The sequence below is a fragment of the Argopecten irradians genome, chromosome 9 (assembly GCF_041381155.1).
Source record: "Argopecten irradians isolate NY chromosome 9, Ai_NY, whole genome shotgun sequence".
Lineage (NCBI taxonomy): Eukaryota > Metazoa > Mollusca > Bivalvia > Pectinida > Pectinidae > Argopecten > Argopecten irradians.
Window position 1 is genome coordinate 28,127,078 of NC_091142.1, and position 13,380 is coordinate 28,140,457.

Sequence of the window (13,380 nt, forward strand, 5' to 3'; positions counted from 1 at the left end):
GAACCATAGTCAATTTTTGCTTAGCTGTTATAGAGTGTTGTACATTATGTACCGTATTTGATTACCAGAAAAACTTAACTGACTTAAAATTCAACAAGGTCCTAACGTTAACAAAACTGTCAGTGATTTTTTGGTGGTGCATTTTGGGCCGAATTTCGTCCCCTTCCACTACAGAAATTTAGCTGTATTTTCCCAATTTCATGTGAATATTTTCCCAAATAAAGAAAAACTTCTACTAAATATAGGCATTTCAAGGAAGGAAAAATGGATGCTTTCCCAAATTAAAAGATACAGGCTCCTGAAATGATCATATACAAAAATCACTGACTGTACTCTAATTCTATAATGTAGATTTAGGGGATTTATTGGCTTTATGGTGATGAGTATTTTATACATATATTAAATTACTTTGAAAATGCAATGCTTTGATTTACCAATTGCTAAAAAATCCTTGCATATGTTCTATTTCCAATTATCAATAAATGATCGTTATATAAATGTGATTTGTAATTAAAATATTACTTATTGTGTGCTTGGATATGAATATCGAATAATAAAGAGGGCAAAGGATCTGTGTTTGTTATCATTGACTGTATATAACACATTCAACCTGATAAGTGCCGAGTAAAAAAAAAGACCTTTGGTCCTGGTCACTTTCATGTTTCACAGTTTTTATATAATCATTGTCAGTTCCTGCATATGGTTACACTAGTAGCGCAAATGCATTTCATTACATGAAGTATGGAAGTTACAGAAGAAAACACGTGGGGGCTTTTAGGGACATGGGTAATTATTAGGTTGAATGTGGTATATATGTTTCATATTTAATTCCCCCAGGGTGACTAGGTTTTATAATAAGGTTATGAGTATGATGACATGAAGAAAAACAAAATCCAATTATATGTTATTAGACTGACTAACCAAGTACCTCTATATAAGATTCTTAATTTGTGCTGGCTGCCAACATTGGCACTTTTAAGTCAGCTACATATACATATGGGGATTACTTGCATCTAATGACATTCATAACAGTAAAACATAATTAACAAAAATTCATTTTTTTCTGGCTCTATAGCTCACAAAATGACCAAAAACTGGTAGATTTAAAAGATCCAAAATGACCAAAAACTGGTAAATTTAGAAGATTTTTAGCTTCAGCTATTAAAATGCTAGAAACTGTTTTGAAATCTTTAAAGAATTAAATATCTGTCGGTGATTAATGAATAATTACAACTTTGGTTTTTGAAGGATTTGAAAGGTTCGATGGTGAAAGAATTTAAATTCTGAGTACTATGCATTAAACTATATCAACCTATTGTGTTTGGACCCAAAATCGCTTGGCCACAAATTCACCGCATGCCAATTAATGCAACAGGACCTCAAATTCTTTAAGGACAATTCTACAGCTCAAACAGAGCATTAGAACTTAAAACATAGATAACTGAAAGATCAGAAAATTTTGTTTAGGACTGCCGACTGCTAATTATAAATGGAATTATTTGTTAGAAACTCTAAAGGTAAGTTAATGAACTAGTGTATAATGTATGCCATTAGAAGGGAAAATATAGAGCATAAAAATTTCGCCTGGCTAAGTGGTGATGAAATTTAATCTTGATCAAAACATTTCAATAAATTTTGTTATTTGAACATTTCTACATTGAACTGTCATGTAAGTTGTGCAGATAAAATGGTGGAAAAGCTAAACTAACCTGTACAGAATTCATTAAACTTGCAGTATGATTTAAGTTTTCCAAACAGAGAAGTTATTACTTGTGTCCTATTTTCAGAACTACCCATGAGTTCCTGTTTGGTGCATTAGCCGAGTTGGTGGACAATGCCAGGTAGGGGTGTTTCTATCGATTCCTTCATTTACAATTGAAAAATTTACATCCTGTTGGGTTTATTTACTAATCTGATGTTTAACTTATTTTATTTGGCATTGGTGTGATGTCATATCGCTGATCCAAATTATGTGTGTTATTGTTTGTCGCTCAGTAAATGAAGTTTGTCAAAGATCATCATTAATATGAAAGTAAGCATGTCAAAACTCGGGGTCAATAATATCACCAATATGAAAGTAAGCATGTCAAAACTCGGGGTCAATAATATCACCAATATGAAAGAAAGCATGTCAAAGGTCAGTCGGTAATATGAAAGCATGTTAAGGTGAAAGTATGTCAAAGATTATCTTGTTTACAGTTACATTTTTAAAAGAAATTTATAATCTAAATGAAACAATGCAGTTTCATCAACAAAAATTGTTCTTGTTTGGCTTAACTTGACCAAAACCAGATTGTCATTAATTTTAGAATGCTTATAATGTGATAGGTTTTGGAATAAAAAGGTAGTAGGTCAAGTACATATTGAAACCATCTATACCATGACCTTGACCTTGAGTATAATTTCAAATAGCCTTGTAATTGACCACTACATGCTAGTGTATGAGATAAGGGTGCCATATAGTTTATGGGTTCTTTGCATTGGCACATGGCTTTTCTATTGGAGTAAGATTTGTACTACATATGTGGAGTAAGATTGGCTAACATTGACCATGACCTTTGATGATCTAGAAGCAATACATTGTATTTGAACATTAATTTAACTCATTTGCACAGCTTATAAAGTGATAAGCAATTAGCAACTTCAGTCGTTTCGGATATGTTCTCTCGAAATGTTAATTTTGGAGGGGAAAAAAAACATCATTCCAACATTTTAATAAAACTTTTATCAATGTCTTTGTCAAGATGTGATTTGACCTTAAGATAAGGTCTTCTGGTATATTTTGGTATAATTACATTAAATTGTTCTGCTGTTATTTATGGATGGAAACAAATTACAGTTACCTTAAGCTTGTGAGCTGTAAGCTGCTGTATTTCAGGGCTCTGATTTCGGGCTATTTTACTTGCTTTTTGCAAGTAGATTTACCAGAATAGCAAGTTAAAAAATATGCACTTGTTCATTTTAGCAAGTAGTTTTTCTCAGTGACAACTGTAAAAATAACAATGATTGTGAAAAATTGTTTAAATGGAAAATATGGGGACACAGTTCTTACTGTAATGTTGTTGATATACCTATACTCCTGGCATCATCATGCAAAAAATAAATGATTTTATATATTACAAAACTGTAATTTGAATACGGATATTCAATTATAAGTAAAAAGATATTTTAGCAAATGGCAAAAAATGTAAAATTTGAGTCCTGTATTTGTGCCTAGGATGGGAATCAATATAAGCTACAAGCTTGTTTTTCAATCCCGCATTTAATATATTTATATGTGTATTAATGAGAGTAACTTTGATGGAATGAAATATTGTTTAAATTAATTAACCAAACAAATTGTGATTTACAGAGATGCCTCAGCCACAAGGATGGACATTTTTACAAGTAAGTATTGATCCTGTTCAGATGACGTCAGACATTCATGTATCATATATACGTATCCTTCCATTGATTTTTATGCATAAATAAATACTGCAGATGAAAAGTTCAGCATATTGGTTACATGTAATGATTTTGTTGTTAAAATATGTTTGTGAATATTAAATGTCTCTGTCATATTGATCTTGAATAAGTAAATTTATTATGAAGTTTAGTTAAAAATAGATTGATAAAAAAAATTGATGTAGTTATTAAGCTTGACGGTTTTTTTTAGACCAGAAAAAGAAAATCCACATTTTGACCCAACATTTTTTTACCTAGCATTTATACTTAGGGTTACAGTATCTATAGCTAGTTATAAGATAAATGGCACTTATTTATTCATCATAAAGATATCTTTAAAAAAATTATTGTTGTTATGAACTTTCGACAATGTTTTTAGGTCATCTGACCGAAGGTCAGGATGACCTATTGTCATCACGTTTCGTCCGTCGTCGTGCGCCGTCCGCCGTGCGTCGTGCGTAAGACTATTTATACAAAAGCCTACTCCTCCTTCATTCTTTGATGGATTTCATCCATATTTGGTTTGAAACATCATTGGGGAAGGACAATCATGTTTTATATAAATGAGCCTGGTCCAACTCCTAGGGGCTGAGGGATGGGGCCCCAAAAGGGCAAATTTTCTTAATTTTAGCTTTAAAATCCTACTCCTCCTTCATCCTTGGATGGATTTTATTTATATTTGGTGTTAAACATCATTGGGGAAGGACAATCATATTTTATATAAATGAGCCTGGTCCGACCTCTAGGGGCTGAGGGGTGGGGGCCCCAAATGGGCAAATTTTCTTAATTTTAGCTGGCCCACTTCCTGTTTTCAGGTTTCACTCTCTGATCTCAATGAAAATTGGTCTATAGGGGTTTTAATTGATGCCCAACAACGTGCAAACATTTTCGTAAAGATTATTGTATTCCAAGATGGCCGCTGGCCCACTTCCTGTTTTAAGGTTTCAGTCTCTGATCTTAATGAAAATTGGTCTCTAGGGGTTTTAATTGATGCCGAACAACATGCAAACATTTTCGTAAAAATTTTGGTATTTCAAGATGGCTGCTGGCCCACTTCCTGTGTTGGGGTTCATTTCAGATCTCAATGAAAATTGGTCTAAAGGGGTTTTAATTGATTCAGAAGGGGGAACTTTAGGTGAGGACAATCATATTTTATAAAGGACCAGGCTAAGACCCATGGGGATAGTACGGCGGAGGTCCAAACTGGGAGCTTAGCTGAAATTTGGCTTTAAAATCTGACTCCTTATAGTAATCCTTGAATGGGTTACAACCATATATGGATGAAGGGCAACCAAGTTTGTTCAACAAATGACATTTACCTATTTCAGAAACTTACATATTCAACTAAGGAGTTCCTTGTATTATTTATATTAATTGTTAACCACTACTTTATACTGTGACTTTGTTGTTTTGTGCCATGAGTCAGATGACCGTAAAGGCCCATGGGCCTCTTGTTCTATCTTGTAATGTTATTTTTTATAACCATGATTCAAAATATTTTTACAATATCAGTCTTTACAGACTGGCACGACGGAAGTTTCAGGAAAAAAACCATGATTACATTTTAACTCATTCATCCCTGAGTACACATTTGGACTCTTCCAGTTCAAGGTCTGGAGCAGTCTATTATAAGATTGCAGGGGTGAATGGGTTACTGCACTTTGATACACTCTAGCTTTATGTAGCAGATGTAAAGTGCACAAAAAATTTTAATGTGTTGTGATGTTGGTATTAAGAGTATTGTCAATGAAATTGAACTCATTTACCCTTGAAGACACTTCACTCTTTTGAATCAGAGACTATAGATCTGGACCAGTCCATTATAAAGTCTTGGGGATGAAGGAGTTAATAAACAATTTTTGAAGCCATATATTTCAATTAACAACTTCATGCTGATTTTGACGTCGGCATGCATTTGATATGAAATAATTGAATTTCATTTGTAACTGTCTGATTTTTGCATTTGTGTTAATATTGATTTTGTTTCTGAATGTTTATACAATCACCAGTCTGCTTCTAGCTGATATAGTTATGTGGCAATGAAAAAATAATGAAAAGCACTAGTTCCTGATGTTGAAATTTCCTTTATTCATTTAGCATTCATCAGAGCCATAGCCGCCAACTGAAAGTAATTCAATGCTAATTATTATATTTGATAATGAGGTTTTGAAAGAAATTCACCACAGATTCCATTATATTCAATATATTGGTACTCATAAAATGATTAAACAAATTGATATCATCAAAACAGAACAGCTATTTTAGCATTCATTTAGCCATATATTACACCATTGCCAGTGAAATTGTAATCTTTTTGTGACACTTCAGATAGTGGGTTATAACAATCTATCCTGTTCTGTACCCCAGGCTCCTGTCTTTTGGTGATTTGAGCTCGGTACTTGGACAGGATCCTGTTCTGTACCCCAGACTTCTATCCTGTTCTGTACCCCAGGCTCCTGTCTTTTGGTGATTTGAGCTCGGTACTTGGACAGGATCCTGTTCTGTACCCCAGACTTCTATCCTGTTCTGTACCCCAGGCTCCTGTCTTTTGGTGATTTGAGCTCGGTACTTGGACAGGATCCTGTTCTGTACCCCAGACTTCTATCCTGTTCTGTACCCCAGGCTCCTGTCTTTTGGTGATTTGAGCTCGGTACTTGGACAGGATCCTGTTCTGTACCCCAGACTTCTATCCTGTTCTGTACCCCAGGCTCCTGTCTTTTGGTGATTTGAGCTCGGTACTTGGACAGGATCCTGTTCTGTACCCCAGACTTCTATCCTGTTCTGTACCCCAGGCTCCTGTCTTTTGGTGATTTGAGCTCGGTACTTGGACAGGATCCTGTTCTGTACCCCAGACTTCTATCCTGTTCTGTACCCCAGGCTCCTGTCTTTTGGTGATTTGAGCTCGGTACTTGGACAGGATCCTGTTCTGTACCCCAGACTTCTATCCTGTTCTGTACCCCAGGCTCCTGTCTTTTGGTGATTTGAGCTCGGTACTTGGACAGGATCCTGTTCTGTACCCCAGACTTCTATCCTGTTCTGTACCCCAGGCTCCTGTCTTTTGGTGATTTGAGCTCGGTACTTGGACAGGAAGACAAACACGTGAAGTTGTGAGATCAGTTGGTACTAGTAAAGTCTTCTGGTTCGATCTCTTTCACACAGTCTTGTTAAAAATGTTGATTTTATCTGGCAATGTTTCTTTGTAATAAGTGTAATGGTAAATTCAACTGTTGTTTTGTTCTATAGTTACTGTATTCACTGTTATTAGCACCCAGGGTACTTAAAAATGTTACCAAAGAGGTGCTTATTAGGGAACCAAAATGTAAGTTATGGAAGGAGAACTTTTTTTTTTTTTCAAATCTGCTATATTTTAACTCTTACTGCACTCATGGCACATTAATCTGCCACAGTAAACATGCATATGCCTTCATTCCTTTTAGCTTCATTATCCTGTCATGATTTGCATGTGAAAGTCTCACAAGTTCATGTAATATGGGATACCATGGGATAGGAGGGGGGCATTTATATAACTTCAATTCTTCCAGGAAAGAGGAGAGGCGCTTATCACAGCAAATACATTATTTGAAATTTTTTATTTGCTGTGTAGCTTGTTTATTTGGCTGCCATGGGCAGGTTTTCAGAATTGTATAATTAATCCTTAATTGACAGAGATCAGGATTGGATAAGTTCTGGTTTTGATAGGATAAACTCTTATTGTAAACTCTTCTTTCAGTTCAAGACGAGGAATTACGGGGTGAATACATGTTGTGCTTTCTTGATGATGGAGAAGGAATGGATCCAAGTAAGTTCAACGATATAATTTTTCAGTAAACCAACTTTCTTTCAAGGCTCCTAAACTTAGCTATTCATGTTTCAAAACATTGCCTCTTGTCCACTGTAGTCGAAGGGACAAAGAAAAAATAATATAGGCAAGTAGTCTGTATGGCATTGTCAATTTGTGTTGAAATGGATCATTTGGGACTTGAAGTTGGTAAACAGGTGGTCACTATACAGAGATAGGTGCTAATACGTAGGTTTTGAGATCCCAAAAAGGTGGGTTATAGTACTATTTACCGTCGATTAGTCCCACCTTCCGGTAATTATGACATCACACAAAAAATCATGTCAAATGACAACGTCATAATCACTGGAAGGTGGGACTAATCGACGGTAAATAGTACTTAACCCACATCGTTTTGGGATCACAAAACCCCCGTATTAAGGCAAGTATTACTGTATGTTGTGATGAGGTTGATCGTCCAGCTTTGGTGTCTTTGGCTTTCATGAGGTAGCAGAGTAGGCAATAGTTGTATCACACGGAGGCAAATGGTAACATACTGCAGACTCCTTAAAACCAAACACATTTATGCTAAAGGCAGGAAAAGGTTCTCTGAATATATCTTGCATATGGATAGGACGTACATCATTATTTACTTTATAAAAGAATTAATTTTAGAACTTAGTTTTAGACTCATGATTTTCCTGCTGGACGTTTGTTGTTGTTTTAGAACTTACTGTATTTCTTAGTATGGGGAACATGTCAGCTTTGTGATACGGCCATGTCATAAATATCCTAAGACACATGTGTAATAACACTATTATGACGTTGCATGATTGTCTCAGTAGACGGAAGCGTTACATCAAAGCCAGATTTCTTCTGTTTTATATAGAGACGAAATTAAAAGTTTCACTTATATTTCTCTTAATAAAAGTTATGTGATAAATAGAATCTTGCACTCGTGACTATGTGATATAAAATTCATCAAACTCGTTAAATAATCTGGTATGCCTCTCGCCTAAAGGCTCATTTCATATCAAATTATTTAACTCGTTTGATAAATTTAAGATGTAAGATCCTCTATGTATAGAGGACATTATGGTGTATTAACTTTGGTGTTGAGGGTTGAGCATAAGCATAAGGAAATATAGATAATGCTCCGAATTTTATCGTGTAAAAAATCTCAAAACATATCATTTCATTTAAAAATTTATTCCAGTTTTTCACTCAACAATAGAATATGTTTGTTATTATACTAAGTTTACAGTACTTGAAGAAAATTTCATTTTATGCTGTATTGTTCCAGATGACACAGCAGATATTGTAACCTTTGGTCGTTCAACGAAAAGGTCACTGGATAGTCCACTTATTGGCATGTACGGAAACGGTCTGAAATCGTAAGTACCATGGATTTTTTTGTCTTGTGTGAAAAGGTCTGAAATCGTAAGTACCACAGACTTTCTAAAATGAATTTCTGAATGAAATAAAATGTGTATCATCTTGATGGAAATTGAGTTTTAAAAACCATGAATTCCACAGAGTCCTGAAGATTTCTTAAAATATAGGGTTAGTTTGTATAAAATATCTCAAAGATAGGAACATCTCAAACAGTGCATTCTCTATGAAATATAAGTCTATGGGGGAATCTTGGATCTGGAAAATATTATACAAGTACCAGACTGATTGTTATCAAAACTTGATTTTGTGTTTCCCTGTTCTAAACTAATACCGTGTTGTTTACAGTGGCTCCATGAGGATTGGCAATGATCTAATGTTATTTACCAAAAAAGGTGTGACCATGTCCTGTCTCTTCCTCTCCAGAACCTTCCATGAGGAGGAAGGCATTGATGAAGTAAGTTTCTCTGTATAGCATGGGTTGAAGGAGGATAGTTGTAATGTGGTCAGTAATAGGCGATTTATGTAAGTGGATTGATTTCCCTACAGATGAATGGGCCTGTAATAATTGTAATAGAAGGATATATACTGTTGAACAAATTATGTAAGAAACTAACAATTTGAGAGTTTCACCATAAAATAAAGATCTAATATAGGGCATCCAGTAGACCCCTGAGAGTATATGTTTTGACTCTTGGGTTTGAAGCACATGTCTATTTGTTATATGGTTTGACTATTCAGATTTCTGAGAAATGGTGATATGACTTCTGGAACTGCTAAAAGTCCACTGGATGCCCTGACCTAGTAGTTTTTAACATTATGTCCAATATCTGGATTATGACTGTTGTGTAATATAGACTATGACCTTATATAACCTTGTGTTGTAGGTAATTGTGCCTCTTCCATCATTTGATGTTAACACAAGGAACGCAACAACACCCGGACCAAAGGTAGGTCTAATTTAAATGTACACAAAGTTTCAAAATATGTGCTGTTGGTGAAATAAGTTGAAATAAATTATAATATATATCTGTAATTGATAATCAGAACTGAGAATAGAAGGCTGCATAAATAATAATCTTTAGGATAAATGTAGCACTTTGTATGTAAATTTAGTACATTATAGATAAATCTAACACTTTGTACATGTATATAAATGTAGTACTTTGTATATAGATGTAAATGTAATACTTTGTAGATAAATTTAATACTTTGTATAAAGTTATAGTACTTTGTACATGTATATAGATGTAGTACTTTGTAAATAGATATAGTACTTTGTAGAGTAGATATATGTGATACTTTGTAGAAAAATGAAATGATTTGTATTTAAATAAGAATCGGATATACAAACTACATCTCATAACTCCTGAAGATTTATTTGAATTCAGAGACTAGAACTAAGAAGTGTTTCAATGTTGAATGAGTAATGAAATTAATGTCACACATTTGATAAACAGGTCTTGGTTTTTAAACAGGATTCTGGAGGAAAATGGAAAAATTGGTAATATTTTACACATGGATGTAGTACTGTGAATCATCTTTCTTTCGTAGCTACTAATTGTAGTGATTTCCATTTCAAAACAAGTTTGCAAAGATTAACATTCTCGGATTAAAACATTGAATGAAAGTTGATATCAATATTTAAGATATAACCATTCATTCGTGGAGGTTAATTTTTGCGAATTTACTTGGGTCGCGAAATGTGTGAAAGAAAGTTGGTTAATAATTACAGTAACTTGTCCCACCCCTGTCATTTTATTTGAAATTGATGTATTGAGATGATTTCAAATAAAATATTTTGTAATTAATTTTCCCTTTTAATAATTTCCAGCACGACATGGAGATGGAACTCATACTGAAATATTCCCCATTTACCACAGAAGAGGAATTTTTTGCACAGTTTGACAAGATTGAGGGCAGCTCGGGAACACTTGTGATTGTGTATAATATGAAACTGTTAGACAATGGTGAACCCGAGTTGGATATAACATCAGATTCTGAAGATATCCTCTTGGCTAATCCAACACAGGACTTTGATTCTGATGAAGGGTAGGTATCTCGGACAGTTCTCTTGTTGACGGGTAGGTTGGTCAGATAAACATTCTGATGAAGGGTAGGTATCTCGGACAATTATCTTGTTGACGGGTAGGTTGGTCAGATAAACATTCTGATGAAGGGTAGGTATCTCGGACAATTATCTTGTTGACGGGTAGGTTGGTCAGATAAACATTCTGATGAAGGGTAGGTATCTCGGACAATTATCTTGTTGACGGGTAGGTTGGTCAGAAAATCATTCAATTGAAGGGTAGGTATCTCAGACAATTATTTTGTTGACGGGTAGGTTGGTCAGATAAACATTCTGATGAAGGGTAGGTATCTCGGACAATTATCTTGTTGACGGTAGGTTGGTCAGATAAACATTCTGATGAAGGGTAGGTATCTCGGACAATTATCTTGTTGACGGTAGGTTGATCAGAAAATCAATCAATTAAAATTTGAAGGGTAGGTATCTCGGACAATTATCTTGTTGACGGGTAGGTTGATCAGAAAATCATTCAATTGAAGGGTAGGTATCTCGGACAATTATCTTGTTGACGGGTAGGTTGGTCAGATAAACATTCTGATGAAGGGTAGGTATCTCGGACAATTATCTTGTTGATGGGTAGGTTGGTCAGATAAACATATAAACATTTGATGAAGGGTAGGTATCTCGGACAATTATCTTGTGACGGGTAGGTTGGTCAGATAAACATTCTGATGAAGGGTAGGTATCTCGGACAATTATCTTGTGCGGTGGTTGGTCAGATAAACATTCTGATGAAGGGTAGGTATCTCGGACAATTATCTTGTTGACGGGTAGGTTGGTCAGATAAACATTCTGATGAAGGGTAGGTATCTCGGACAATTATCTTGTTGACGGGTAGGTTGGTCAGATAAACATTCTGATGAAGGGTAGGTATCTCGGACAATTATCTTGTTGACGGGTAGGTTGGTCAGATAAACATTCTGATGAAGGGTAGGTATCTCGGACAATTATCTTGTTGACGGGTAGGTTGGTCCAGATAAACATTCTGATGAAGGGTAGGTATCTCGGACAATTATCTTGTTGACGGGTAGGTTGGTCAGATAAACATTCTGATGAAGGGTAGGTATCTCGGACAATTATCTTGTTGACGGGTAGGTTGGTCAGATAAACATTCTGATGAAGGGTAGGTATCTCGGATAATTATCTTGTTGACGGGTAGGTTGGTCAGATAAACATTCTGATGAAGGGTAGGTATCTCGGACAATTATCTTGTTGACGGGTAGGTTGGTCAGATAAACATTCTGATGAAGGGTAGGTATCTCGGACAATTATCTTGTTGACGGGTAGGTTGGTCAGAAAATCATTCAATTGAAGGGTAGGTATCTCGGACAATTATCTTGTTGACGGGTAGGTTGGTCAGAAAATCATTCAATTGAAGGGTAGGTATCTCGGACATTATCTCGGACAATTATCTTGTTGACGGGTAGGGTAGAAAACATTCATGAAGGGTAGGTATCTCGACAATTATCTTGTTGACGGGTAGTCGGTCAGAAAATCATTCAATTGAAGGGTAGATATCTTGGACAATTATCTTGTTGACAGGTAGGTTGGTCAGAAAATCATTTTGTCATGAAATGTGCACATGTAGATTTGCCAGTTGAAGATTTTGGAATATTTGGTAAAGTTTGAAATAGTATCATTATAAAATGGCATCTTGGGAGCCAAATAATTAACCTGTTTCTGTTGACTTGTGAAACACGACAAACTGTAATCCAACTTATCTCCATGGCGACGTAATTTTGTGTTTTAACTGTATCAATGTCGCACACTTATTTGCGGCGGTTAATTTTATAATTTCTGCTTGCCCCTGAAACTATGCCAAATTGAATCACATGTGAAAATTAGTTGTTTTACAGTAGCTTTCTCTTTAGAGTTTGGAGGGGTAACTAATTGAACAATACATGTATTTTAAATGGATCATGTTCATTTATACTATTATCTTGTAAAACTGAACTACGTAAGTAAAGCTTTATACTGGTATTAAGAAGAAAGATAGATCTGTACTATGTTGGAATAACCTAGAACCTACATGTCATTACCACCATAAATACCACATTCTAAGATAGTTTATGGTTTATTTCAGGTTGATGCCAGAGAGGAAATCCTTCAGAGCTTATGCATCTATTCTATATGTGGACCCAAGGATGAAAATTTACATTCAGGGCAAAAAAGTGCGGACTAAAAAGTTAATGTGTAGTCTCTATAAGCCTAAGTTATACAAATATTCATCAAATCGGTTCAAGACGCGGTCAGAAAATGAAGTTCAGCGGGCCAAAGACGAAGCTAAACAGGCAGAACATAAAGTGAAGGAACTTGAGAGTAAAGCTAAGTGAGTTGAGTTCTGTTAAGAGGAGCGGAGTCCAGTGATGGAAAATTACAGTGGGCCATATATAGGCTAAGCATTAAATGTATATTATGTACATATATAATTAACTGCTTTCATGTTATGAATTTCACCCTTGGTGAATTCTCACATTTTTTTAACAGGTGAATGTGTGAATGTACAGTGTTTTGTAATTGGCCATATTTGATGTTTTCTGCTTTATGACGCAGTTGTTAATGTTTTTGCATACAAAGCCTCAGTGACATGTGTGGAACAATACAAATTATCATTTAGTAATATGATACATTGTGTTGTACCATAGCTGTCGATAGGTCATCATACTAAAACAAAGAG

The 13,380-nt window shown here is 35.1% G+C and overlaps 1 protein-coding gene across 2 annotated transcripts in view; it reads left to right on the forward strand.

The window, feature by feature from the left end:
• LOC138331954 (ATPase MORC2-like) overlaps nt 1-13,380 on the forward strand; it is a 67,097-nt gene that overhangs the window by 2,604 nt on the left and 51,113 nt on the right. For both annotated transcript variants that reach the window (XM_069279850.1, XM_069279849.1), the window contains exons 2-9: nt 1,788-1,841; nt 3,353-3,387; nt 7,175-7,243; nt 8,526-8,616; nt 8,963-9,071; nt 9,502-9,564; nt 10,449-10,666; nt 12,787-13,032. In XM_069279850.1, the coding sequence (XP_069135951.1) occupies nt 1,788-1,841; nt 3,353-3,387; nt 7,175-7,243; nt 8,526-8,616; nt 8,963-9,071; nt 9,502-9,564; nt 10,449-10,666; nt 12,787-13,032 (885 nt within the window). The remainder of the gene's footprint in view (nt 1-1,787; nt 1,842-3,352; nt 3,388-7,174; nt 7,244-8,525; nt 8,617-8,962; nt 9,072-9,501; nt 9,565-10,448; nt 10,667-12,786; nt 13,033-13,380) is intronic.